This window comes from Felis catus, chromosome B4, assembly GCF_018350175.1.
Source record: "Felis catus isolate Fca126 chromosome B4, F.catus_Fca126_mat1.0, whole genome shotgun sequence".
Classification (NCBI taxonomy): domain Eukaryota; kingdom Metazoa; phylum Chordata; class Mammalia; order Carnivora; family Felidae; genus Felis; species Felis catus.
The window spans coordinates 130,313,375-130,339,868 of NC_058374.1; the positions used below are offsets into that span (position 1 = coordinate 130,313,375).

The 26,494-nt window shown below is 57.9% G+C and overlaps 1 protein-coding gene across 1 annotated transcript in view; it reads right to left on the reverse strand.

Annotated features, from left to right (window-relative positions):
• Positions 1-6,681: 6,681 nt before the first annotated feature.
• The window catches only part of MYH9 (myosin heavy chain 9), a 92,800-nt gene continuing 72,987 nt past the window's right edge, over positions 6,682-26,494 (reverse strand). Inside the window, exons 21-41 of the mRNA XM_023257448.2 lie at positions 25,462-25,593; positions 24,835-25,041; positions 24,383-24,520; positions 23,216-23,339; positions 21,115-21,286; positions 20,248-20,460; positions 19,729-19,873; positions 18,167-18,373; positions 17,928-18,032; positions 17,525-17,677; positions 16,222-16,470; positions 14,733-14,945; positions 14,408-14,620; positions 13,968-14,129; positions 12,150-12,278; positions 11,085-11,173; positions 10,871-10,994; positions 10,394-10,602; positions 9,818-9,926; positions 9,542-9,714; positions 6,682-8,262 (exon numbers count right to left, since the gene is read on the reverse strand). Of these exons, the coding sequence (XP_023113216.2) occupies positions 8,145-8,262; positions 9,542-9,714; positions 9,818-9,926; positions 10,394-10,602; positions 10,871-10,994; positions 11,085-11,173; positions 12,150-12,278; positions 13,968-14,129; positions 14,408-14,620; positions 14,733-14,945; positions 16,222-16,470; positions 17,525-17,677; positions 17,928-18,032; positions 18,167-18,373; positions 19,729-19,873; positions 20,248-20,460; positions 21,115-21,286; positions 23,216-23,339; positions 24,383-24,520; positions 24,835-25,041; positions 25,462-25,593 (3,384 nt within the window). The 3' untranslated portion in view covers positions 6,682-8,144. The remainder of the gene's footprint in view (positions 8,263-9,541; positions 9,715-9,817; positions 9,927-10,393; positions 10,603-10,870; positions 10,995-11,084; positions 11,174-12,149; positions 12,279-13,967; positions 14,130-14,407; positions 14,621-14,732; positions 14,946-16,221; positions 16,471-17,524; positions 17,678-17,927; positions 18,033-18,166; positions 18,374-19,728; positions 19,874-20,247; positions 20,461-21,114; positions 21,287-23,215; positions 23,340-24,382; positions 24,521-24,834; positions 25,042-25,461; positions 25,594-26,494) is intronic.

The window sequence follows — 26,494 nt, forward strand, 5'->3', positions numbered from 1 at the left end:
TTTCCCGGGCGTGTGTGTGTGTGTGTGTGTGTGTTGGGGGGGGGTGGCCGAGAACCAACCTCTACCCCCAGCAGTCAGGAGATCGAAAAGAAAAACTTCTTGAAGACGTCTTTGCAAAAAGGTGACTTTATTAAAGCATGGGGACAGGACCCTTGGGTAGAAAGAGCTGCACTGGGGTTGTGAAGGGTAACTCATTATATACCCTCAGGTTGGGAGGGGGTCAGGGATAGAGTATGTTTCTAAGGAATTTTGTAAGCAAGTTTTCCAGGACCTTGAGGGGCTAGCTGTTGCTAGGGAAACACCATTTATTACCACTTAATAAAACCTCAGTCATGAGACCCCCCTCAGATGCATATGGGAGGGCATAAGCTTGGAGCATGATTGCCAGCATATATCCTGGGGCAGTTGACATAAAGGAAGTAGACTTCTAGGACCCTCGAGGTTGGAACAATGTTAAGCCAAGGTTCTCTTTTGCCCCCAGCAAAGTGTCATCATCAAGGGAGCTGAGCTCCTAGACAGAGGTCACTGCTGGTTTCCAGGACTTGGCAATGGGCTGTAGGCAGTAGGGAAGTTAATTTTTCACTTGCCTTAGTTTCCCACATGGCAAGCACTTAAACCCCTTTCCTTTGTTCTTGGGTAGCCAGGAGTGTCCGAGGAATATCACACAGATCCCACCTTGGGGGCAGGGGTGGGTGCTGGCTTGTACTCAGCCTGCCTTATGCTTCCTCATCAATAGCATCTAGCTGCTGTGGAAAACAGTATGGCAGTTCCTCAAAAATTTACATATAGGTGACCATCGGGCAAAAAAAATTACCACACGACCCCGCACTTCTGCTTGGGGGTATACACACAAAATAACAGAAAGAGAAGTCTCCAAGAGCTATTTGTATTCCCGTGTTCAGAGCAGCATTACAACATCCAAATAGCGGAATATCCAAGGATGGACGGGTGAGAAAAACACGGTCCACCCACACGGTGGGATATTATTCAGCCTTAAAAAGCAAGGAAAGCCGGACACCTGCTGCAACATGGATTGAACCTTGAGGGCATTATGCTCCGGGAATAGGCCAGTCACGAAAGAGAAAGATACTGCACGATTGCGCTTAGATGCGGAACTTGGTCACATTCATAAAGACGAAAAGTAGACGGTGGGTGGGCGGCGGGTGGGGGCCAGGGGCTATGGAGGGGGTTGTGGGGAGCGGGCGTTTGAGGGGGCAGAGTTTCAGTTCTACAGGATGAAAAGAGCTATGTGGACCGATGGGTATTTTGTGTCTGGTCTCGGCCTAACTGATAACCAATGCTGTGGTCGGGACGGCCTTTTGGTTCTCATTAGGACTGCAAGGTGGCCCGCAGCAACGACCCGCAAGAAACTGAAAAAAATACGGGTTTATTGCTTACCAGACCAGGAACTTGATCAGCACATTTGGGATCACGCAGCAAGTTCACGGGCAGAGAAAGCGCGTGTACAAGGGCCTGGGCTTCTGCTTTTACTGGGGCTGAGGGTGGGGGCCTAGGGTTTTGAGGGCTCGCTCTTTTAATGTTTATTTTGAGAGCGTGCGCGTGCATGCGTGGGGCGAGTGGGGAAGGAGAGCAAAGAGAGGGGGGCAGAGAGAGAGAATCCCAAGCAGGCTCCACGCTGTCAGCACAGAGCCAATGTGCGGCTCGGTCCCACGACCCTGAGATCATAACCTGAGCCGAAATCAAGAGTCGAACACTCAACCGACTGAGCCACCCAGGCGCCCCGTGGGCTCACTCTTTACTGGTGAATAAAAAGCTTGGGAGAAACAAAACAAAACAAAACAAAACAAGCGACCTAAATGGTCAGTTATCGAATTCAACTAAGATTTCTTTTTTTTTTTAATATATATATTTTTAATATTTACTCACTTCTTGAAATATAGAGACAGAGTGTGAGCAGGGCAGGGGCAGAGAGAGAGGGAGACACCCGAGGGGCCACCTAAGATTTCTAAGACAAAGAAGCCTCTGGTGGGGGAGACAGCTCCTTATCTAGTTTATGCAGTTTATCTAGTTTATGCAGTTTATCTAGTTTATGCAGATAGCCCTCTTTGAAGTGGATGCTCTGGCAATCAAAGCTTAAATCAGAAATTCTATTACAAAAAACACAAACCCACAAAAAAACAAAAACAAACAAACAAAACCAATGGTGATGCGGTCCCACAGCACAGAGAAAGTGTTTAAAAAAATTTTTTTTAATGTTTTTATTTATTTTTGAGACAGAGAGAGACAGAGCGTGAGCAGGGGAGGGGCAGAGAGAGGGGGAGACACAGAATCCGAAGCAGGCTCCAGGCTCCCAGCTGTCAGCACAGAGCTCGACGCGGGGCTCGAACTCACGAACTGCGAGATCATGACCTGAGCTGAAGTCGGACGCTTACTGACTGAGCCACCCAGATGCCCCAGGAATTAAAATTTTTAATTAATTAATTAAAAAAAAAAGGACAGGGGCACCTGGGTGGTTCAGTGGGTTGGGAATCTGATTCTTGGTTTTGGCTCAGGTGATGATCTCATGGTTTAGGAGTTCGAGCCCTGCATCAGGTTCTGTGTTGACAGAGCAGAGCCTGCTTGGGATTCTCTCTCTCTCTCTCTCTCTCTCTCTCTCTCTCTCTCTCTCTCTCCTTCTCCCTTTGCCCCTCCCCTGTGCAGGCACGCATGTGCTCTCTCTCTCTCAAAATAAATAAACTTTAAAAAAGCAAAAAATACAGGGGTCCTGGGTGGCTCAGTCGGTTTAGCGTCCAACTTGGGTTCAGGTCACCATCTCGCGGTTGGTGGAGCGAGCCCCGTGTTGGGCTCTGTGCTGACAGCTTGGAGCCTGGAGCCTGCTTCAAGATTCTGCACCTCCCTCTCTCTCTGCCCCTCCCCCACTCGTGCTCTGTCTCTCTCTGTCTCTCAAAAATAAATAAATGTAAAAAAAAAATTTTTTTTTAAAGCAAGAAATAAGAGTATAGTTACCGTGATGAGTCCTGAGAAATGCAGTGAATTGTCGAATCACATCGGACACCTGGAACGAATATAACACTGTATATTAACCAGACTTGACTACACGTAAAATGAAACAAAAAACAAACCAACGAAAGGAATGAGTCCTTAAAAGCCCCACCTTCGTGGAAGAGAGTAATGCATGGGCGCCTGATCCCTTTATAAGCTTGGCAAGGCATCTCCACCCAGGACGGTATTCGCTACAAGAGCCCTGCGATGGAAACCTTTCTTCTTGCCTCGCAGAAAACTATGGTTCAGATGGGCGACATGATTTGCTCAAGAAGTGGGGGGGCGGGCGGCCCCCCTGCTCTGGTTTCTTGTTTTCTTTTCTGGCTCCTGCGCTTTCCCCGGAGAAAAGGGGGGGGGGACGGGCCCTGTAGGGGGCGCTCTCTGCGGCCCCCTCTCCATGCAGCCTGTGGCACCAGCAGGAAGAAGAAAGATCAGCATCATCTGGACGAGGGAGGACACTCTCCAGGTAGGAATTTTGTCCTCTGCTTTTTTTATTTTTTTTTTCAACGTTTATTTATTTTTGGGACAGAGAGAGACAGAGCATGAACGGGGGAGGGGCAGAGAGAGAGGGAGACACAGAATCGGAAACAGGCTCCAGGCTCCGAGCCATAAGCCCAGAGCCCGACGCGGGGCTCGAACTCACGGACCGCGAGATCGTGACCTGGCTGAAGTCGGACGCTTAACCGACTGCGCCACCCAGGCGCCCCCGTCCTCTGCTTTGAAGAAACAGGAGGAGGCTCCCTCCCTGCCCAGACACACCCGGCCAACGAGAAGCCGCCACACCCTTGAACTCTTCTTCTTCCCCGCTGAACTCGCATTCAGAGCAACCCTCCCCAGGGTCCTCCCGACGGGTTGGAAAGGCCGCCTTCCCTTTGTCTCTCCAGACTCGCGTGTGGTTCGCCATGGTCTGTCCCGAAGGGCGATTCCTCTGCTGTTCCCGAGGGGAGTCATTTCGCGGGTGAAAGAGCTTTTGGATTTTTAAGGCTGGCAGCCCAGAGGGAGAGAAATCCTTAAAACCCTCAAGTATTCCAGAAATGTACTTTCCGGCCCTGAAGTCTCCCTGTTGGCTCGAGATAAGTCCACGAGACTTCACGTAGCGCGAGATCTTGCTGCCCAGTCTCAGCGCTCAGCTGGTGGGGGAGGGGGGCGAGCCCGGCAGTCTGAGCCCCCGATGACGCACGGTGGCTGCCGCTTGGCATCACGGGCTCCTGACCCAGGGCCCCGCCTCCAGGGGGTCAGGAAGGCGGCCCTGGCCTGCTTCCATCAGCGCGCCGTGGCCCAGACTCGGCCGTGTCCAGGTCTCCCGTCCGTGACCTGCGCACACTGTGGGGACGCTGCGCAGCCCTGCCTGAGTTTGCCTCCCCGATTTTCGCTGTGACTCAGTTTCCTTGCTTTGGGGAAGAGTACATACCTGACAGGGGTGCTGAGGGGGCGACGAGAGGCAAAATAGGGATGGCGCTCGGCACACAGTAGGTGCTCAGTTAATAAGAACTGATATTTCCTTTATGTAATGTTTATTTTTGAGAGAGAGCGACAGAGCGCAGGTGGAGGAGGGGCAGAGAGAGAGGGAGGCACAGAACCCGAAGCGGGTTCCAGGCTCTGAGCCGTCAGCCCAGAGCCCGACGCGGGGCTCGAACTCGCGGACCGCGAGATCGTGACCTGAGCCGAAGTCGGACGCTTAACCGACTGAGCCACCCAGGCGCCCCTAGTCACAGACTTCAAAAGGAAAACAACCACAGACTCATGAGACAAAAAAGCACGGTCCTGTGTCCCTTACACCCAACTTTCCCCGATGAGGACAGCTCACGTAACCACAGTCATTGTCAAGGCCAGCAAATGGACCCTAGCACCGCGAACTAGCTGGCAGACCTCACTCAAATTTCACTGTTCCCGCACACGCTCGTTTTAGACATAAAGATAGTCCTGGGACGTGTTACCACCGGTCCAGTTCAGGTGACCATCGCAACACTCGAGACCTTTCTGTTGCTGCTGGGGCGCTCCACAGGACCGAGCCTTGAGGGTGACACCTTCTTAGGACGTCCCTAAGTCCTGGCGACCGCCGATCTGCTGCCCACCTCCATAATTTGGGCCTTATGAGGGTATTTCACAAGCGGATTCGTACAGCACGTAACCCTTCAAGGCTGGCTTTCAAACAATTCACCCAGAGTAATGCCCTGGAGCTCCATCCGGGTTGCTGCCTGTATAAATAGCTCTTTCCTTTCTGTGGCTGAATAATCGGTCTCTAAAGGAGGGACAGGACCTCGGAGGCCCCTCCCAACCTCCTTCCGCTGTGCCGGGATCCCCCGCGGAACCCCCACGTGTGGAGGTCTCACTTCCAGGAGCCGGTGGCCCTTCCACATCGCTTGGCTCTTCTGCAGGGAGAGTCCCGGGCACAGCTCCCTCGCCTCTGCCCCTGTCTTTCTCTCTTTACTCCCTCCTTGTCCTTTTCCAAAGTGCACTCTGTGAACCTCCTTCCCCCTCTGCCTGGTGGGCGGGTCAGGCAACCCCAGGACTGCCCAGCCCTTGCAGGCAGAGGTGGGGACCCGGTCCAGCACTACCCCTGCGCAAAGTGCAGCCAAGTCACGGATCTCAGAGGGGAGAACCAGTATTTGCCGAGTAGCTGCAGGGGGTTGAGTGGGGGGGGGGGTTCCCCTCAAAAGATGTGTCCATGACCTAATCTCTGCAACTCCTAACTGTGACTTTATGTGGAAAGACCTTAGGTGTCTGCAAATCCTCTAAGTTAAAGATCTTGAGATCCTCGCAGGTTGTCCGGGCGGGCCCTAAATCCGATGGCTAGTGTCCTTACAAGAGACACAGAGGAGAGACGACAGGGAGCTGGGGGGAGGGCCCAGGCAGAGGCAGAGATTGGAGGGACGTCTGGAGCCAGAGAGGCAAGCTCTCCCCTGGAACCCCCCAGGAAAGGGCAGAGCTAAAAGGAGGAAAAGCACCCCCAGCCCTTGAGTGGCGCCCCCCCCCCCACGCCCCCAGCTCTGTCATCTGCCGGGCCCGCGAGTGTCCTCGCTGGAAGCTCACAGCCTTCCTTAGCAACCGAGGTGGCCAAACAGAGGTCCCGCGACGCTGGCGGGCGGGGCAGCCACTTGGGTCCACAACGCTGACCAAGGGGGTGGGTGCCATGGCCCTTCTCTAAGGAAGGCCTTCTCCCCCTCCCTCCCTCTTGTTCTCACTGCCCTCCAGGTGCCCAGCAGGGGGCCGGGGTTGTGCTCAGCCTATGTTAAAAGAACGAATGAACCAATGAGCAGATGAGAGCTTCAGCGGTCCCCAGCAGTCCCGTGGAGTCTCCCGCGCTGACACACGCAGGCCCAGTCACCGCCTCCCTGGGTCCTGCTTATACACAACTTGGGATGAACCCCCCACAGGGCAGGCTTTGCTTCGTCTGATTACTCCGGAAGCTCCTGGAACTTAGCATCCCGGTCTGTGTCCCTGTCCCCAGTCAAGCACACAGTCGGTACTCAATAACGGAAGCGGACTGAGGTTTCTAGGAGTCCCTCTTAGCGGACTGAGGTTTCTAGGAGACCCTGGCCACTGGCCCAGCCTCCGCCATGCTGAGCTACCGGAAGCTTCTAGAAGATGCGCAAGTAGGTGCCCGCTGCGGAAGCAAAGCACAGTCCCTTCCAGGCCACCCGCTCTGGCAAGACAAGACACCGGCAGACACATGGCTCGTAGCACGTGGTACTCTTTATTGTGACGCTCAGTGGAAAACATCTGTAAACCAGCTAACTGTAGTGGTGACAGCCATAACGCATGCTAAGGCACTTTTATTATATAAAAAAGGGGTGGGGCTGGGAGCTCCGTTCACTCCTTTGTGACAGCAACTGGGACCTGAATTCAGAGCTTTTTAGGCATATGTAGCTTTCGTGTGTCTTCATGATTTGTTGAGTTTGTTTCCTTTAAAAAAAAAAAATGCCTTCTTTGCCATAAGTAAGTCTAAATGCAGCATATACAAAACAGGAACACAGGTGAATTAATTCAGCAGCCAGTGTAGACCAGCGCAGGACAAACTATTCTCTTCTAAACGTGGTTCCAAAGGAGAGGCAGTGATAAAGACTTGGAATTGTATCATTTATTATAAGAAGGGGAAAAAAAAGAAAACTTTTTTTTTTCCTTTCAAAAACATCTGTGCGGATGGCAGAGATTCAAACCGTACTCAGTCAATGCTGCAGATAATCTACCCTCGGGCCCCAGTCCTAGAGTAGGTATGAGATCACGGGAGGGCCACTGGCCCTTTGCAATGAATGCTCTGGCTGTCAGACTTGGGACAAGTCCCTTAACCATTAAATATATTTGGTCCCCAAGAATGTTGGGAGAAGCCACTGCGGGCCTTTCCAGCTTGGCCCCTGGGCCCGGTCTGCTTGGCCCCACAGCCTCGCTGTGGCAGGGGGCAGGCTGCCCTCGGCAAAGGAGGGAGGGGGGCCGTCATTGCACTTGAGACGCTGTAGAATCAGGAAGAGGACAGTGGCGCTGCCCAGAGGGGGTGGGGAGGAACGACCCTCCTTCCCCCCCCCCACCCCCGCATTCTGTGCCCTGCACAGAGGTGGCGTCCCTGGGCCTGCTCCTGCCCGATCGCCCAGGGCCCACGGGAGTGGGGGGCCGACGGGGCGGAGGGTGTGAGGTCACCGTGTGTGATTGCCAACAGCAAAGAAGGAGGGGGAGCTGGTGGCGGAGGAGGGGGAAGGTGACAACTCTGCTGGGGTGTCGAGCTATCAAAACTTCTTAGTCTGGAGAAAAATAGATTCGTAGAAAACTCTCTTGCCCGTCCCCGGTGGCCTGCCCGCCTTGCCTCACCATCTTGTGCTTTTTGGCAAGAGAGGGCCAAAGATCCTGCTGGTTGCTCTGTTCCCAGGCCAGGGGCCCAAGACTCTGACTCTTTGGTATCAGATTCTGGGGGGCGGAAGGGGAGCAGGAGGCGGCTGTAGCAGAGGAAGCCAAACGCCCTCAAAAAGGCCTGGGGGGTGGGCAGGGGGTGGGGTGCAGGCCTGAGGTCCCCTGGCCTGGTGGGATGGGGTGGGGAGGTCACGATCACAGCAGTCCCAAGAAGGCGGAGGGGGTGCTGCGGGGGCTAGGAAGGGGAGGCGGAGTCGTCTGTCGGTCGGTCCGTCCGTCTCGGGCAGCAGGAGGAGAAGTTACTCGGCAGCTTTGGCCTCGGCCCCGTCGGCTTTGCCGTCCACCTCCTCGTCCGAGCAGTCACCAGCACCTTTCCGGGCCATCCGGCGGGGCACGACAAACGGCAGGTCTCCTCGCCTGGGGGCAGAGGCACAGGGTCAGCAGGGCCGGCCAGGGTGACTGAGTTCAGCTCACACATTTCAAAGCGCTTTAGAGGGACCCCAGGCCCCAACATCGCACGGGGAGAAGTAACACGGAGCCTCGGGAACACAGCCTCCCGCTTTAACCCGAGACACTGGTGAAGACAAACATCAGCAAGTTGGGACCGATCGAGAGGGAGAACGCCCAGAAGCAGAGGCACCTTCTGCAAAACGCCACCCTTCGCTCAAACTTCGAGCACGCGGGTGTAACCAAGAGATACAGAATAACTCTGCACGGTACACAGATACCAACACCCTCTTCCCACCACGTGCGAGAAAATATCAAGTCCTGGCTAGAACATCTGCTCTCATCCCTGTTTCACATTTTTTAACATTGATTTCTTTTTGAGAGCGAGAAGCAGGCTCCAGGCGAAGTCAGACGCTCAACCACGTCTTATCTTCTTTAGGCATAAAAGCAACGAGAGGGGCTCCTGGATGGCTCAGTTGATTGAGCGTCTGACTTCGGCTGAGGTTATGGTCTCACAGTTCATGGGTTCGAGCCCTGCGTTGGGCTCTACGCAGACCGCTGGGAGCCTAGCGCCTGCTTCCGATTCTGTGTCTCTTTCCCTCTCTGCCCTTTCCTTGTTTGCGCTCTCCTTCTCTCTCTCAAAAAGGGGGTGCGGTGCAGGCCTGAGGTCCCCTGGCCCGGTGGGACCTCTCAAAGATAAATAAACATTAAAAGTTTTTCTTAAAAAAATTTAAATTTAAAAATTAAAAAAAAAAAAAAAAAGGAGATAAGAAGTGAGACCGGGGGAAAGACTCATCTGATACTTCTTGAACGGAAACGCTCCTCGAGAAACGCAAGGCAGCCATCCTTGTGGGCACGGGCCTTGTGACTGGGCACCGGGACTCACTCAGCAAACGTTTACAAGGCACCTAGCACGTGCCGGGGACGTGCCCGGTCACTTCCAGCAACTTCTAATGCAAAAAACGCAGCACGGAAACATCCTCGTCGCGTTTAGAGCAGCCACGTGAACAGATTTTTCAGATGAGACGGGAACGAATTACCCAGACTTCACGGTTTACTCAAAAGGCCGGGCAACGGCCCAGGGGGCAGAGCCGGCCCGGGGCCAGCGCGGAGCACGGGGCGCCTTGCCCACGGACATCTAGTTGATGAACGGAACCAGTTTCTAGGAGCCGAATTTGGTGAAACGCGCTCTTCGGAGCGCACTGACTTTCGGGAGGAGGAGGAAGGGTGTCGAGGGGGCCGGGCTCACCTGAGCTTGTTCTTGAGGGAGCTGACCTCGCGGTTCATGGCGTCGGCCGTCTCGGTGGCGTCTTCCAGCTCGCGCTGCAGTTTCCGGCGGGAGGCGTTGGCCCGCTGGGCCTCCTCCTCCGCCTCCTCCAGCTGCCGCTTGAGCTGCTTCAGGCGGGTGGATGCCTTGTCAGCCTGCAGAGACGTGTGGCCGACGGCCCTGGTTAGGGGCTCTGATGCGGGAGGCCGGGGGACCCCCCGCCAGCCACGACCCGGGTGGCCCCGCGCGCAAACACACCTGGTCCTTGAACTGCTCGGCGTTCCTCCGCTCGTCATCCACCTGCAGCAACACGTCCTTGAGCTTCTTCTCGGCCCGACGCACCTGCTTGCAGGCCGCCTGGCGCTCCCTGCGAGGCACAGACGCGGCGGGGCTCAGGGACCCTCCCTTCGAGGGTCCAGCCACACGCCACCAGCTGGACAACCTGTTCTGGGGCCTCGTGGGCATTTCCTCCCCAGGGAGGCCCTGAGGCCGAGGCGGGCCACCTCCACCGAACACCCCAGGTCCCCTAAGGGAGGCACCGTGACCAGCCCCGTTTCACAGATGAGGAAACAGGCTCAGGGAGGGAGGTGACATAGTCCAGAGAGCAGATGTGGAGCCAGTAAAGGGGAATTGAGATGTGGGGCCCAGTGTGACCCCCCCCCAGTACCTCCAAAGAAGCCTCAGTCTCGCTGAGCCCACAGGAACCCCCACCTGCGTCTGAGTCAGCCCCCAGACAGCTGTCACAACCCCCGCCGTGGAGGTGGCCCTCGGGCTCCGACCCCGGCCCCGTGAGGCCCCCGCGGGTCGCTGCCGGAGCCGAGCAGGGGCACCTACTTGGTCTCGTTGTCCAGCTGCTCCTCCAGCTGTGCGATCTTGGCCTCGAGGGCGGCGATGGAAGCCTTGTATTTGGACTTGACAGTGCCCTCCATCTCCTGCAACTTGACCTTGAGCTCCTTGTTCTGGCGCTCCAGCTGCTGCCGCGCATTCTCGTTTTTCTGGGCGTGGCTGCGCTCGAGGTTCAGGTCGGTGTTGATCTGGTCGATCTGCAGGAAGGAGGGCCGGTGACCCGAGGAAGGCTGGGGACCCTGGCTGGGGCACACGTGAGGCCGCTGGGTCCCGAGGGGCCCCTGATAACACCAGGCCCTGGGGCCGGCAAGCTCTGGGTCTTCCCAGGAAAGGGAGCTCCTCCAGAGCCAGGGTCCAGGACGTGCTCCCCTAAGCACCGCGAGCGCTCGGCTTCCGCCAGCCGCCGTCTGGGAGGAGCGGAGCCTCGTCTGGAAGGAATGTCCGCGCAGCCCCGGCCCCGCCCACCTGCAGGTTCGCCTTCTTCAGCCGGTCGTTCACCAGCTCCGTGTTGCCCTGCTCCTCCTCCAGCTCCTCCTCCAGCTGGGCGATGCGGGCCTCCAGGCGCCGCTTCTCCTCCAAGGCCAGGGCTCTGGGCGAGGGCAGGGAGGAGTGAGAAGGGGCCTGTCCCAGAGGCGGGACACCCCCAGCCCCCAGCCGAACACGCCATGCCACGGCTCACCCTTTGCCGCTGCTGTTGGCAATCTCATCGGCCAGCTCGTCCCGCTCCTGCTGGGCCTGGCGCTTCGCACGCTCGGCAGCTGCCAGTTCCTGCCACGGGGACCCAGACGGTGACCCCCCGGGGCGGCCCAGAGCCCCGAGAGCCCCCCCCTCCCTTTCCTGGTACTCTGCAAGCGCCACGCTCCCGGAATCCTGGCCCTTCCTCTCGACTCCCCCCCCAGGCCTGCCTCCTCCACGAAGCCCTTCCTCATGAGCCCCTCTAACTCACAGGGCTGTTCCTTCCTCTCAGACCATAGCTTAGGCACCACGTGTTTGCAAAGCGCCTACGTGTAAGTGTTAGGAACCAAGCCATATGCTGGGGATGGAAATAAAAAACCGTCCTGCCCTAACGGATATGCTGGTTCCTCTGTGTTCTGGGGAGACCGGAAGTCGGGGGGATAAGGCAGGGATGTAATTAGGGTGAGAGCATGGGGGCTCTGAAAGCCTCAACAGAGACCCACACGTGACCTCAGAGGGAGGGATCAGCCCAGGCCCAGGCAGGAGAGCACAGCCCTCAGGTGAGACTGGACACCGGGCCCGGGTAGGGGCACCGGGCAGCCAGTCGGCTCATGGTACAGGAGACTGCCTAGGGCCGCCGGAAGCCTTTCACAATATGCCCCTCGCGTGTGACCAACAAGGCTGGCAGGTGGGGGGCATGCCGCGCACCAGCGCTGGAGAAGGACCCTCCTTCCAGGTGCCAACTCCCAGCAGGAGGCGACGATTACCACCAAGCCTCATCTCATGCAAGGGAGCTGGCCCCAAATGGTGACAATTTAATTCACACACACGTTTTACTCACACGAGGGAGACTTGCTGCTTAACGAAACCTCTCGGGGATTTCCTTCATAAAGCAAACCCCCCACCCCCACCCAATTGCTGGAGTTGGGCTAGTTCCTGGCCAGCAGCGCCCGGGGGGGGGGGGGGGGGTGCCCAGGCTGGCTGGGCGGAGGCCCTCCGCTGCCCCCTGCTGGCCAGAGGGCAGCAACCCCCGAGTGCCCCCCGAGTGCCATCCTCGCGGCCTGCCCACCTCCTGCAGCTGGATCATCTCGGCCTCCATACTCTTTAGCTTCTTCTCGTTCTCCTTGGCCTGTGCCAGGATCTCCTCGCGGGAGGTGCGCGTGTCTTCCAGCTCCCGTACGTAGTCCTTCATCTGGGCCTGTGGTGGGCAAGGGAGGCTTGGCACCCACCGCCACAGCTGCCAGCCCCCCCACCCCGCGCACGGACACCCTACCCACAGGCACCGGAGGCTGGTTCTCGGCCTGACGCCGTATTTAACCAACTCAACAGCAATAAGGACAAATGTCTCTTTACCCTGTGTCCTTTTTACACTTTCGTGACCACTAAGGTTACAGGGCATGGTTTTGGCAGTGTTAGTCACTGGTTACACATTAGTTCGAGCTGCTGTCTGGGTTTCGCCTTCCACGACTTCCTGTTGACACGAGTCTGGCGCTCTGGAGCTGTCCCCCCGTGCCACCCACCGCTCTAGGTCAACACCCACCTGCCAGGTCAGCCCCGACCAGAGGTAGAAACCCATTTCCTCTGTTCTTCTCCTGTGATTTAAACTCTAAAGATCTTGGTCAAATAGGGTTTTGTTTTGTCTTTTTTCTGTTTTCTTTTCCCCTTTCTGCAGATAAATCCCAAATTGGGATTCTCCAGGCCAGATGGTACCAGGTGGAACCACCACCACCAACGAGAGCATCTGGGCCCTACGACCTCGCCCACCGACACCGAATTTGGTCTTCCTGTTGCTGGTTTTCTGGGTGTGATGTGGCTTCTCAAGGATGTTTTTTAGGATTTATTATCTTTAACACTTATTTTTTTAAATTTTTTTTTTTAACGTTTGTTTATTTTTGAGAGAGACAGAGACAAAGCTTGAGCGGGGGAGGGGCAGAGAGAGAAAGAGACACAGAATCCGAAGCAGGCTCCAGGCTCCGAGCTGTCAGAGCAGAGCCCGATGCGGGGCTCGAACCCACAAACTGCGAGATCGTGACCTGAGCTGAAGTCGGACGCCCAACCGACTGAGCCACCCAGGCGCCCCTCCTTAACACTTATCTTGATCAAAGAATTGATCAAAGATTGAGTTACATACAGAAGTGCTGAATCACTATATCATATACCTGAAACTAACATAACTCTGTACGTTAACCACACTGAATTTATCGTAAGAATAAAATTAAGGGGCGCCCAGCTGGCTCAGTCAGTTAAGCGTCCGACTTTGGCTCAGGTCATGATCTCCCAGTTCGTGAGTTTGAGCCCCACATCACTCTGTGCTGACAGCTCAGAGCCTGGGAGCATGCTTCAGATTTTGTGTCTCCCTCTCTCTCTCTCTCAAAAATAAACATTAGAAAATTTTTTGAATAAAATTAAAATTAAAAACATGGAAGCGAGTAAAACTTGTGAACTTTAATCACTGGTGAGAACTCTCCAAGTATGTGTTCTGTGCTCTGTGCTGCATGTAGGGTTCCGTGCTCAGGTCGGAACCTCCCATCGCCGTCCCCCAAGGCTGGATTGGGTGGTTACGTGGGCCAGATCTGGTTTACTCTGGAAATCTGCCACCAGGTGACTACTTTCCTAACGTCATTGAGTTTCCAGGTTTACGTGGGTTTCTTTGTTAATGGGCGCAAAGCCTACGATCTTAATGCAAGTTTGCTTCTGTTTTGCTTCCACTTGACCCCTGGGTCTGAGTCCCCACCCGTGAGATGGGGCTAAGGGCACGCGGGTCCTTCCTCAGAGAGGGGAAGGCAGTGCCCCTCGGCACTCAGCAGCACCCCACTAGTGTCCCAGACCCCTGCGAGGCCAGAGCCGCGGGGGCAGCTGCGCCCAGCGTGGCCCGGCCTGACCTCACCTGCAGCTTCCGCAGCTGCTTGATGGCCTCGTCCCGGTTCTTGTTGGCTGAGTCGACGTGGGCCTCCAGGTCTTTCAGGTCCATCTCCAGCTTCTTCCGAGCGGCCACCGCCATCGAGCGCTGCTTCTTCTCGTCCTCCAGCTCTGCCTCCACCTCCCGCACCTGGGGGACGGGAGGGCGGTTCGGGCGGCTGCACCAACCCCCAAGCCCTGCTCCACTCCGTGCCCCGGGGGGCTACTTGGGGCCAAGGACGATTACTGACCGAGAGGGTCCCTGACCCCGGTGACAGAGGGCTGGGGCGCAAGGACGTGGGAGAGGTGGACAAGGAGCCAGCCCGGGGAGAGGAAGGAGAAAGGAAGCCGACCGGAAACTGGGGGGCGAGGGGGGCGCCCCTGGCCACCTCTGCCCGGGGGCAAGGGCAGTGGGAGGGCCGTCCGCACCTGTCTGACCAGCTGCTTCTTCTTCTCCTCGCTCTGCTCGTCGCGGCCCTGCAGGTCCCGCTCGAACTGGGCCTTCATGGCCTGCAGGTTGACCTCGAGCCGCAGCTTGGCGTCCTCGGTGGCCTGCAGCTCGTCCTCCAGCTCCTCCAGCTGGGTCTTCATCTCCTCCACCTGCTGCTCCAGGGCCCGCTTGGACTTCTCCAGCTCGTGGACCTGCCCCCCGCCCCAAGGGGACCACATCAGAAGCGGAGGGATGAGGCCTCTGGCCTCGGTGTCCGCTCAGCACCCCCGCCCCCCCCAGGCCGGCCACCAGCTCGGTGCTCACGCTCTTGCCGACGTCGTCCTTGGAACTCATGAGGTCCTCCATCTCTGTGCGGAACTGCTTGTTGAGCCGCTCCAGCTCTGCCTTCTGCTCCATGGCCTCCTCCAGGGCCCGGGCCAGCGACAGCGCCTTGGTCTCCTTCTCCCGGGCCTCCGCCTCCGCCCGGTCGCGCTCCTCCGCGTACTTGGCAGAGATGGTCTTCTCCTCGGCCAGCAGCTGGGGGAGAGGTGGTCACCGTGAGCGTGCGGACCTCAGGCGGGCAAAGCACGCGGACCCGAACTCCCCGGGGGATGAGGGCCCCAGGCGCTGGTCCGAGGGGAGGGGACCGCGAAGAGCAGGCACAGGCCACCGCTTCTGAGCGTGGCGCGTGCCGTGCGGGGTGTCCTCGGAACCAGAGGAGGACAGAGATCACCTCTGCCGGTGCGCTCTGAAGTCTGCTTGCAGCGCTGACCATTTACTAATCGTGGTCCTGCAGGTCCCACGGTGCCCCTTCCGTGGGAACCCACGGGACACCTTCCCCTCTCAGAACCAGAAAAGGCTCTGCTCTCCTCAACAACCGGTCGGTGCGTCCCCTAAAAAGGATGTCGGTCTGGCCGCTGAGAGGCCCAGATCCCACCTGTGCCCCTCATGAAGGATGCCCGGGCAAGTTCAAGTTTCCGGTGTCCACCCTCCACGTGGGCCCACCCGCGGCCAGACCTTATTTCCCCACCTTCCTGTTCCCTCTGCCCCAACACCTCTTTGTCCCCGACCCGCTCCTTAAAGGGCCAGACGGTGAATGCGTGAGACGCTGCAGGACTCTGTGAAACCACGAAAGCAGCCGGAGACACCGGCACGTGAGGGAACGTGGCAAGGTCTAACGCACTTTTGCCCACGGCAACAAGTGCAGGGCCGTACCCGGCCGGTTGGGCCGACGCCGGACTTACTGTTTTTCTATCCTGTCCCACCGTCTGTGTCTCTGTAAGCTGCCTCAGAGTATTTGGAAGGAGACAGAGGTATGACACATGAATAAAAACCCTAAACAACAGGGGCACCCGGCTGGCTCAGTCGGTAAGACACGCGACTCTTGATCTTGGGATCGTGACTTCGAGCCCCACGTCGGGGGCAGAATTTACTTAAAAAGAAAAAACATCCCCACTCATTGTAAAAGGGGCTCATCGTAGGCCATTTGGAAGACGTAAGGAGGGGCGCCTGGGTGGCGCAGTCGGTTAAGCATCCGACTTCAGCCAGGTCACGATCTCACGGTCCGTGAGTTCGAGCCCCGCGTCAGGCTCTGGGCTGATGGCTCAGAGCCTGGAGCCTGTTTCTGATTCTGTGTCTCCCTCTCTCTCTGCCCCTCCCCCGTTCATGCTCTGTCTCTCTCTGTCCCAAAAATAAATAAATGTTGGGAAAAAAAAAAAAAAAAGACGTAAGGAACCGGAAAGGGGAAGAGACGCCCTCCCCGAGGGGGACCACCGAGCCCCTCGCACGCCAGGCCATGCCGTGCGGCACGTACCTGGTCGAACTTCTTCTGCTTCTTCTCCAGGTTGGAGGCGGTCTGGCGCTGGTGATCCAGGTCCACGAGCAGGTCGTCCAGCTCCTGCTGTAGCCGCGTCTTCGTCTTCTCCAGCTTGTCATAGGCGGCCGCCTTCTCCTCGTAGCGCTGGCTCAGCCCCTCTAGGTCCTTCTGGAGCTTCCTCTTGGCTTCCTCCGCTATCTCCAGGCACCCCACGCCGTCCTCCATTTTCTTCTTCACGTCCGTCATCTGGACGGGAGCACAGACTTAGGGAGGTAGCCTCCCCGTGCCCAGGACAGCGGCTTGCCTGCTACTTCATGGACAGAGACCCAGGCACGGGGACGCCCCTCTTCCGCCGGGGCGAGAGAAACGGGGTTTCCGCAGAGGGCCTCTGCCTAGAGTGGGCAGGCCAGGGGGTGGCCTCCCAGTCGTGAAGAACACCAAGCCTTATTTTACAGAGACGGACCAGAGGGGAGGCTCTTCCATCGGCCTCTCCCCACGGACACAGTCTGCGGGAGGCAGGAGTGCCACAGACACCCGTCCCACAGCCCCTCCCTGCTCCGGGAGACACAGCTGCCGCCCCGTACGTGACAGCTACTCCCACCCAGACTGTCACATGGGCTCCGGGCCCACCCCGAGGAGGTGGGGCGGGTCTCCCGGCCCAGCACACTGAAGTCCCAAGACAGGATGTAGAACGGGGCTCTTGACCTAGTTCTGGTTGTGGGCGCTTTGATGGTCTAGAAAAAGACTATGGCGTCCTTCTTAGAACGATGCTTTAAGGCGCATAAGACGTATAGGATCACCAAGTAAACCGATACGGAAAAATGCGGTTACCGGGTGCTTTTTTAAGCCGTGATACAGTAACCCACGTGCTGCCCTAGTAGCACGTCTAATACCAGCTCCTGAAGTGGCGGGGAGCACGAGGACACCCCCAAAGCCCTGCCTCAGCTCCGACGCGGTGACCGGCAGTTTCTATCGAACCCCAGCACCGCTGCGGTCATGGCTCACTGCCTGTATTCCTAACGGAAGAAAACGCTAAACGTCAGCCAGATTGGTGGCCAGACAGATGTGACGTCGCCTCTAGCCAAGTTCACGGATCCCTGAATTCTGCCTGGGTCCCCCTGGCTAGGAGCTCGGGCCGGGGAGGGTGCCCGGCTCGGGACGGGCCTGAGGGTCCAAATGTGCAGGCGGGGGCCCCGCCGGAAACCACCCCTCCCCCCCACCCCCCAAGCCTGCAGAATCCAGCCAGTTTCCCTGGGTCATGCGTGCGGCCCGGGGCACGGAGGGGGAGCCGGCACTGAACCTGGGCGTGGAGGGTGGCGATCTGCTTCTCCAGGTTCCGCTTGGCCTCCTCCTCCTCTTCCAGCTGCTCCTTGAAGGAGTTCTTCTCATCTTCCATCTGCTTCAGCTTGGTGCTCAGGCCCAGCTTCTGCCGGTTCTCCTCCTGCAGCAGCTCCTACACCGAGGACGAGCGGGGGGCAGGGGCTCAGGAGGCGCCGAGTCAGAGCCTCCCGGGCCCCCCACCCTCGACAGGATGGAGGAGCCGGTCCCTCTGATTCGGGGGACAGCTGGGGGCGCCAGAGGACCCAGAGACCCCGTGGATACAGGGGAGGGCGGCTCATCAGATGAACCGGGGCAGCCGATGCCGCAGGGGCTCAGCGTCCTCCCAGGAAAGGTCCGGGGCAGGGACCGGCCGCCATCCTCACCTGTGTGTCCTGCAGCTGTGACTCCAGAGCAGAGAAGTCCTTGGTGAGTTTGCTGGACTTGCTGTCAGACTGGGTGAGGAGACCGGTCACGTTGTCCAGCTCAACCTGCACGGGGATGGAAGAGACAAGGGACAGGGACTGTGACTGCTCTGGCCCCACCTCGGCTCTCAGGCCAAGGTGGACCTGAGCTGCTGTCGAAGGCACCCCTGCCCAGGCCCGGGTCCCAGCGGAGGCCTCACCTGCAGCTTGGTGACCTTGTCGGCCAGCTCCGTGCGCACTCGCTCTCCCTCGTTGAACTTCACCTGCAGCTCCTGCAGCTGGGCCTCCACTTTCTTCCGCTTATGCTCGGAGTCCCCTTTGCCCTGCAGCAGGACCTTCACCTCGTTGGCCAGCTCCCCTCGCTCGTTCTCCAGGGTCTGCTTCGCCTTCTCCAGGTTGGCTTTCACCTGGTGGGGACAAAGGCAAAGATGTGCCAAGGGGCGTCGGTGCCCCGGCGTGAGGCTGGTCTTCCTAACGGCACCGGGGGAACCACCAGGTCCAGAGACAGAACCTGCCGCCTCTGCAGCGAAGACACAGGCCAAGTTCAGGGGATGGTGTGCAGGCAAGAGGTGTGGGCTCAGAAAGCCAGGCCCGGACCATCCTCGTCGCTCAGCTGGACGGGGTGTTTGGTACGTGCCCTCCCCTCTGAAACAATCCCTGCCAGCCTCCCTCACCGGGCAGAGGGGACGTTCAAGTGTGAGGTGTTTTCACGGCTCATCTACCACGACTTTGGCGACGTTATCATAAGATGAGGGAAATTATAACTGTTCAGAGTCAGGCTTCCAGTAAAGCCTCTTTGAAATGTGATCTTCCGGGTAGTAACATAAACATCTTCTAAAAGATACAAGAGTGGCGTTTACAGACTCAACTGCACACGGCATTCTACTCTGCGCTGAGCTGGCTGCAGGGTCACAGACAAGTTCGAGGGGAGCTGTATGAACTTGAAGGCGTGTCAGGTGAGAAAAACTGAAGGACAGGGAAAGGCTCCCCCAGAAGGGAGGCCGGTGGACACGGCGTGCTTCTGAGAACAACACGCAGGCCTCAGAATATTCTCAGGCCGCCGGCAAGAGTGGCTTGGCGCTGGGAGCCACAGCACTCAGAACGTGTCTAGAGAAACTGCCTGGCCCAGCCACCTGCCCAAGACTAGCGCGGTGAGCAGCCCAGGGCTTCCCACGTAGATCCAGCTGACCGCTGAAGGTGCTCCACAGAAAACCCTAAGGCCTCAGCACCAGGCCACTCCAATCCCTTGAGGCTTTCTGGCCTGATGGGGTCCTGAACAAAATACCAGTGATGCTAATTTTTGAACAACTTACTGATCCCTTATTGTTCACCTGTTCTACGCGCCGTCAGCCCCACCCGTCATGTATTTGCATGAGACAGACTATCGTTACACATGGGGAAACTGAGGCAAACAGGCTCTTCTCTGTAGGCTCGGCCCTAGCGAGTGGCAGCGGGTCTCCAGGATGGCCTCCCTGGCCAGCAGCCCGGCACCGCCCTCAGTCTCGGACTGCCCGCCCCCCCCCCCCCCCCGCCAGCAGCCCGGCACCGCCCTCAGTCTCGGATTGGCCCCCGCCAGTAGCCCGGCACCGCCCTCAGTCTCGGATTGGCCCCCGCCAGCAGCCTGGCACCGCCCTCAGTCTCGGATTGGCCCCCGCCAGCAGCCCGGCACCGCCCTCAGTCTCGGATTGGCCCCCGCCAGCAGCCCGGCGCCGCCCTCAGTCTCGGATTGGCCCCTGCCAGAAGCCTGGCACCACCCACGCACTCGCTTCGTCTGCTCTAGCTGCTCAGCCAGCTCTTCCACAGCCTGTGAGTGCTTCTGCCTCATCTCCTGGATCTGCGCCTCGTGGGTCTTGGCCTCTTCCTCGAGGGTCTTCTTCAGGATGTTCACTTCCTGTTCACGTTTGGACCTGGAGAGAAGCACCCTCAGGATGGAGGCCAGGCCTGGGCATGCCGCCCGGGGCTCTTCTTCCCTGGTTGCAGATATGCCGGCAAGGGGCAGTGGCCGCCCAGCCTTACTGCCCAGGCGCCTCCTTCCTCAGCTGTGCATCCTCCAGCCCGGGCTCGTGGTCCCACTTTGTAGAGAAATCCGTGCCCTTTCAGCCTTAAAGCCCACCCTGGCCTCACCCGAACTCCAAACCAGATTTTTCAACACCCTAGGGAGGAGCTGCCGAGGGGGCATTATCCTCTCTGCCTTCTAGTGCCGCCCGCCCCCCTTCCCGGCCTCCTTCTCCCTGCCACCCGCCCCCGCCCCCAGTGACAGCTCCTTGGCCTCGTGGCAGACCTGAGCTCCTGCTGGGCTGCCGTGGAGTCCAGAGTGTCCTCCAGTTCCGTTTTCAGAGCCTCCAGCTCCTCCCCGAGGTCCCGCTTCTGCTTCTCAGCTTTATTCCTGGAAGCTCGCTCAGATTCCAGGTCTTCCTGGAGTTCGGAAATCTGTGATTCCAGCTCCCGAATCTTCTTCAGGGCCATGTTCTTCTGGGTGGCTTCCTCCTCCACTCTGCCAAAGAGACCACGGACATCAGGAGGAGGTCCCTTCTGCCTCGGGGAGTAGGGTCGGCAGAAGAGGCTTTGGAGAGGAGCAGCGGAAGCCGCTTCTGGAAGTCATAACCATGGCTCTTAGGCGCTCCTCTCCGCAAAAACAACATCGGGAGCTTCCAGCAGGTTTAGGAGCAAAACCACTTTGAGACCTAGAAAACCTCACAGAAGAATCACTTCATTTTCCAAACATAACTCAATGCTCCAAACATAAAAATAAATAAAGATTAAGTGTTAAAACGAAAACACTCGAAAAGGGAATAAAATGTTACAGCCCATCATGACAGCAACTTGTGCCACCCTGGCCTGGGACGTGACGGTGGGGGAGGCCATGGGAGGAGGGGCCTATGGGATTTCTGTGCACCTTCTGCTCAATTTTGTTGTGAATCTAAAACTGCTGTAAAACAAAGCTTTTTTTTTTTTTTTTTAAAGCACGCCTGTAGCCAGTAAGTTTAAAATGCAAGAGAGGGAAGAAGGCCTGTGGTGGTTGTGTGATGTAGCAGATGACTTTTAGAGGCCACACTCGTAACTTTTAGCGGACAGGACAGGTCTTGCAGTGCAGTGGCTCCAAGATGACAGGGTTGGGAGGCGCGGTGGCGGGGGTCGCTGCCCTCACCTGGCCAGCGCGGCCTGTAGCTCCTCCTCTTTCTTGGCCAGCTGCATCTTGAGCTCGGCGATCTGGGCCTGCAGCTCGGCGATCTGGTCATTGAGGTCGGTGGAGTCTCCCTCCAGCTTCCGGCGGGTCTTCTCCAGCTCCTGACGCTGCTTCTCCTCCCTCCGGAGGCGCTCTGGGGAGGAAGTGCGGGGAGACCCGACACAGCCCTGAGCGCCTGCTGATTCTTCTGTCTTTGTTTTCCATTTTTTACATAAAATACTGAGTTTTTGTTCCGTACCATACGTGAACCTTAAAGGATCACTGCACGCAGACACTCGTACCCAACGCCTGGATGAAGATACAGCGAGCTGCCAGGTCCAGCCCCCCCGCCCCGCCCGACCCTGCTGACCTCCCCACTGGGGACCTACTCTCCCTGAAGACTGTGTTCACAGTTCCCTTGTTTTTAAGGCTGTACCACGTCTGTGTCCCTAAAAAATATGTTTAACTTTTCATGAACCTAAATTACATGGGAACGTCCTGTATGAAGTTTACAGTTGGTATACGGGATTCGTGGTCCAATGTCTGGCTTTACAATTTCCACTAGGACGTCACTCAGGTAATCCCTCAGCTTTGTCATGTGTCATCCGAATAATAAGGACAACGAGACAACCTGCCTCATTACATTGCAAGGCTCGTGAGCATCAGTCTCTACACTTACGACAGCTCCTAGCCCAGGGTCAGTGCTCACTAAGGGTTAGAGACTTTTATTCCTCGACTTGCCTTTGTCACTCGATATCGTGACCTTGAGATTTGGCAAGCGAAGTGTCACTGCAATGGATCCACATGGACCAGTAGAATGTTCCGTTGTGTGAACATAACCACAGCTCGTCTATTTGTCCTACAACTGACGGGCATTCGGGGTTTGTTCCCTGTGTGCCCCCAGAATGGTGCTGCCGGGAGCGCTCCTGCCTGGGACCCCCAGCGCACAGGGCTGGGAACGTTGGGTTGGTTGGGGGCACGTGAAGCTTCTACCTCACCAGGCAACGCCAGATGGATCAAGGCCGCCTACCAGTTTATGCTCCCACCAGCCGTGTGTGTGTGTGTGTGTGTGTGTGTGTGTGTGTGTGTGTGTGTGTTTGGACTGCTCCACATCTTTGTTAACACTCAGCAGTGTCAAACTAACCAGACCCTCTCTGTGTGCACCTGCCCTTGGGGCTGTACCCTCCTACACCTGGATGGCTGAGTGTTTCAGACTGTTCCGGGCCAAGGCAGGGAATCCGTGGGGGGAGACCTCTGTCAGCACCTCGCTTCCCCTTGCCGGTCTGACTCGCCTCGTCCCATACAAATGTGACGGGGCCGGGGGGACCGGGAAAGCCCTCCTGGAGGTCAACCTGGCTGGTGTGGGCCCTACGTCCAGGGGGCATCAACAAGCGCCCCAGACAAGCCGGGCTGCCCTGTGTCTCCACCAAGGGAGCTGGGGTTTCTGGCACAAGCTCAGAGCACCCCCATGGTGCCCTCTCCCATCCACGCCTCTCCAGATGCAGGGGTGAGAAGTCTGCAAACAGACACAGACCTGTGTTCTATCTACTCTGTCCTCCTCCAGGGACCCAGGGAGGCAAAGGCACGATTGTCACCCTGCCCCACGTCAAGCAACGGCCTCTCACGGCACCTGGCCAGCAGAGCATACACAGCGTGTCTCTGTGTGGTTGAGTTCAGTCCCCATGGCCGCCCGTTCACCGTGTCCCCCTTGGCGGGAAGAGAAATGAGGCCGACAGGATGACACAGCTGGTAAAGTGGCAGAGCAAGGGTTGCACCCAGAACCTTGTAGGAAGTCAGTCTTGTGCAGCTCACGGCACACGACAACAGAGAGACGCCGAATCGTTCTCTTGAGAGCTCCTCACGTTGGGGACACCCCTCCCCAGCCCAGCCAGTGCCTGGAGGCCCATACTCCCATAGAGACAGAGTTGTCCCTAGGCTTTCAGAGCGGTGGCTGGGAGTTGCAGACTGCGAGCCTGCCTGCACACACGAACGTGCGACCAGCACAAGAGCGAGGCCCAGGCTGGCCCTGGAGGCGGGGGGCCTGGTCCCCGGGTCCATCAGCTCCCGCCCACCGCCCTCTCACCTTCCAGGTCGGTGATCATCGCCTCGTGTTTGTTCTTGAGTTTGGCAAGGCTCTTGGATTTCTCCTCCTCTTCCATGAGATTGGTGGTAAATTCCGCTATTCTGTCTTCCAGAAGCTTCTTTTCCTGCGGGGGCGAGGGAGGGTCAGAGCTTAAAGTTAGTTGAGCACGCTTCAGCTCTCCTTCAAACTATGACTCGCCCGGCAATTTAGAATTGGACGAAGGGGCGGGCCTTAACTACTCGATTCACTAGGAGTTTCTGGATCAGAGGGTAATTTTGAAAGGTCACCAGCGCCCCTGAAAGAGCCGGATAAGCTTCCTTAGGGTCTACAAACGTGGGTGCCCAAGGCCCTCCTGGACCTGTGTCACTCCTCTGGGCTTGGGTTAGAACGGCGTCCAGGTGGCAGCTAGCATTGCCAAGGGGATTTACACACAGTGACACCGCCCTCTCTGTGCCCCACGCTCATCCACTAGGTGGCCATGACCCCCCCTTACTTGTGTTCCCACACAGCCCCCGCTGCTGTCCTGGCTTTCTGCTGTGTGGCCACCGCTAGGGTCCTAACGTCAGCAAGGTGCCCCACGAAGGTGCCCCACCCAGCAAGCGCCATCGCTCAGCATGCATCTCGGTCTCGTGTCAGAGTCTGCAGGCAGGCGTCCTGCCCCTTCAACCCCTCAGTCCCCGCTCTGGGGATCGAGGACGACATTCTGCCCCCCGTCCTTCCTTCTGTGACACAGCTCTGGGCTTTGGTCCGCTCACTTTGATCGCAGACTCTGACAGGGACCTGACTTGGCTCTGAGAGAAACAGCCACCACCCTGGAGACGGCTGGAGGAGGGCACCCGCCCCACAACACTGAGCCACCAAGGTGCGGAGAGCCTGCTGGTGACTGAGGCGCGAAACCCCTCAGATACGAGTCTCGGGAGCCGGCCAAGAGCCTAACTGAGAACAGAGGCCAAACCTTCCCCTTGGGCCCCACTCCGCTGTGAGAAACATCCCTTTGAACAGGACGCTGGCTCCCAGAGGATACGGACACCCCGGAAGAGGAGCTGTGACCGTGACCCAGCAGAAGCCGCAGCGCCACAGGCAAGGGGAGGAGGCCGCGGGCCTCGAGCCGCCTGCGCCCGGCCGCTCGCCCTCCGCGGCCCCGCGTCTCCACGCTCGGGGCCTCACCTTGGCCAGCTTGCAGTTCTGGTCCTCCATGATGATCTGGTCTTCTTCCAGCTTCTTGAGCTTGGCCTCGGTGGTCACCTTCTCCAGCTGCAGCTTCTGGCGGGCGCTCTCCTCCTCCTCCAGCTGCTCCTCCAGTTCCTACCGCGGAGCCGGGGAGACCGTGAGGGGGGGCGGGCCGCGCGGCCCGCCCCCCGCTCGTGGGGGTTCTGTCTGTAAAACTGGGGTACGGGGACGAGAGGCCCGGTCCGGTCGCGTGGCCCCTCGTTCTGCGGTGCCGCCACGAGCGAGGCCGAGCCGATCGCCCCGGCCACTCACGCCGGCCGCGGCGAGCACCGGGGCAGGGAAACCAGATGGGCCCGAGGCCCCGCTGGCAGCGCAGGCGGCCTCCGCGTTGCCTCCGGTCCCGTCCCCGCCGCCCCATTTCCGGCGTCCGGCGCCGCCCCCTCCTCTACCTGGATGTTCTGCTGCATTTTCTTCTTCTCGGCCTGCAGGTGCTGGCAGCGCTCCTCCTCCTCCTCCACCCTGGCCTCCAGGTCATGGCAGATCTCTTCCAGCTCCTGCTTCTTGGCGGTCAGGCGGGCCCGCAGCTCCTCCGCCTCGGCACACAGTTCCGTTTCCGCCTGGAGCTGCTCCTGCAGCTGTAACTTCTCCGCCATGAGCTGCGGGGAGCACGCGGAACACGTGAGCCCCTGCGACCTCCTCGGGCCACTCGGGGCCGGGTGCTCTCTCGCTCGGTTCCCGTGGCGGGGGGCGGGGGGAGGCTGCTTCGGCTCCCGGGTGCTTCCTAAACATCGTGTTCTTTTTCCTTCACCGCTACTCCGTGAGCTGGCCACGGCGAACCCCAGGATGCAGGCTCAGAGAGGCTAACCTAACACTCAGGAACCTCCCATCCCGCGGGGGGGCCCTCCCTACCTCACAGGACCCCGAAGGGGGACTGTGGAGAGACGAACGAACGCTGCTTGACAGTGACCGTTGACATCTCCTTAAACCCCAAACATGCCCCGCCTACTGGTGGCCAGCAGGTGGCAGCACCGGGAGCGGATGCGCGAACCTCCGGGGCGAAGCCTGCAGGTACCGACCTGGGACTGGAGCGTCTCCATCTCCGTGAGCCTGTTCTCAGCAGCCAGCTGCTTCTCGCGGACCTTCACCAGCTCCTCCTCCTTGGCCATCATCTCCTCCTCCTGCCGGCTCACCTGCAGCAGCGGCTTGACCTAGAAGGGGAGACGGGGGCACGGCCAAAACATGAGGCCTTCCCCTCACCTGCTCCCACGCAAGCTGGCGAGACTGACGGGAAGGAGGTGCAAACACACACGAGCTTTCTGGGGATCAACTCGGTGCTGTGTGCCACAGGCCTCTGCCCCGCTAATTACACGTCAGGGAAACGGCCCCCACGTATGCAGGAAGGTGTTCGGGACGGCATTGTTTACAACGGTGAGAAACTGGGAATGAGCTGAAGAGACACCGTGGGGAAAGTAACCAGGTAAAATACGACACATTTCCAGGGAACAACGTGCTAACTTAAAAAAAATTTTTTTTTCTCTCTGCCCCTCCCCTGTTGATGCTCTGTCTCTCTCTGTCTCAAAAATAAATAAACATTTAAAAAAAAATTAAAAAAAAAATTTTTTTAACATTTACCTTTAAGAGAGAGAGACAGGGCATGAGCAAGGGAGGGGCAGAGAGAGAGGGAGACACAGAATCCGAAGCAGGCTCCAGGCTCCGAGCTGTCAGCACAGAGCCCATTGCGGGGCTCGAACCCACGGACCGTGAGATCATGACCTGAGCCGAAGTTGGCCACCCAACCGACTGAGCCACCCAGGCGCCCCACAACATGCTAACTTTTAAAAAATGATGCTCGTGAAGGAATTCTAAATGGAAAATATAAAACACAAGATTGTCTACAGAAATCAGAGCTCAGCTGGGTAAGAATGCATATGGCTTACTGAGCAAAGACTTAAGGGAGAAAAGATAGCGGGAATAAATATTGAGACATCTACTCAATACTGCCGTTGGCTTGGGGTTGAAGGGATTACACGTGAGCTTTTATTCTCTTCTTTAGGCTATTTTTTACAAACAAAAGCAGCTGAAGGGCCCCTGCGTGGCTGCGTTGAGTGA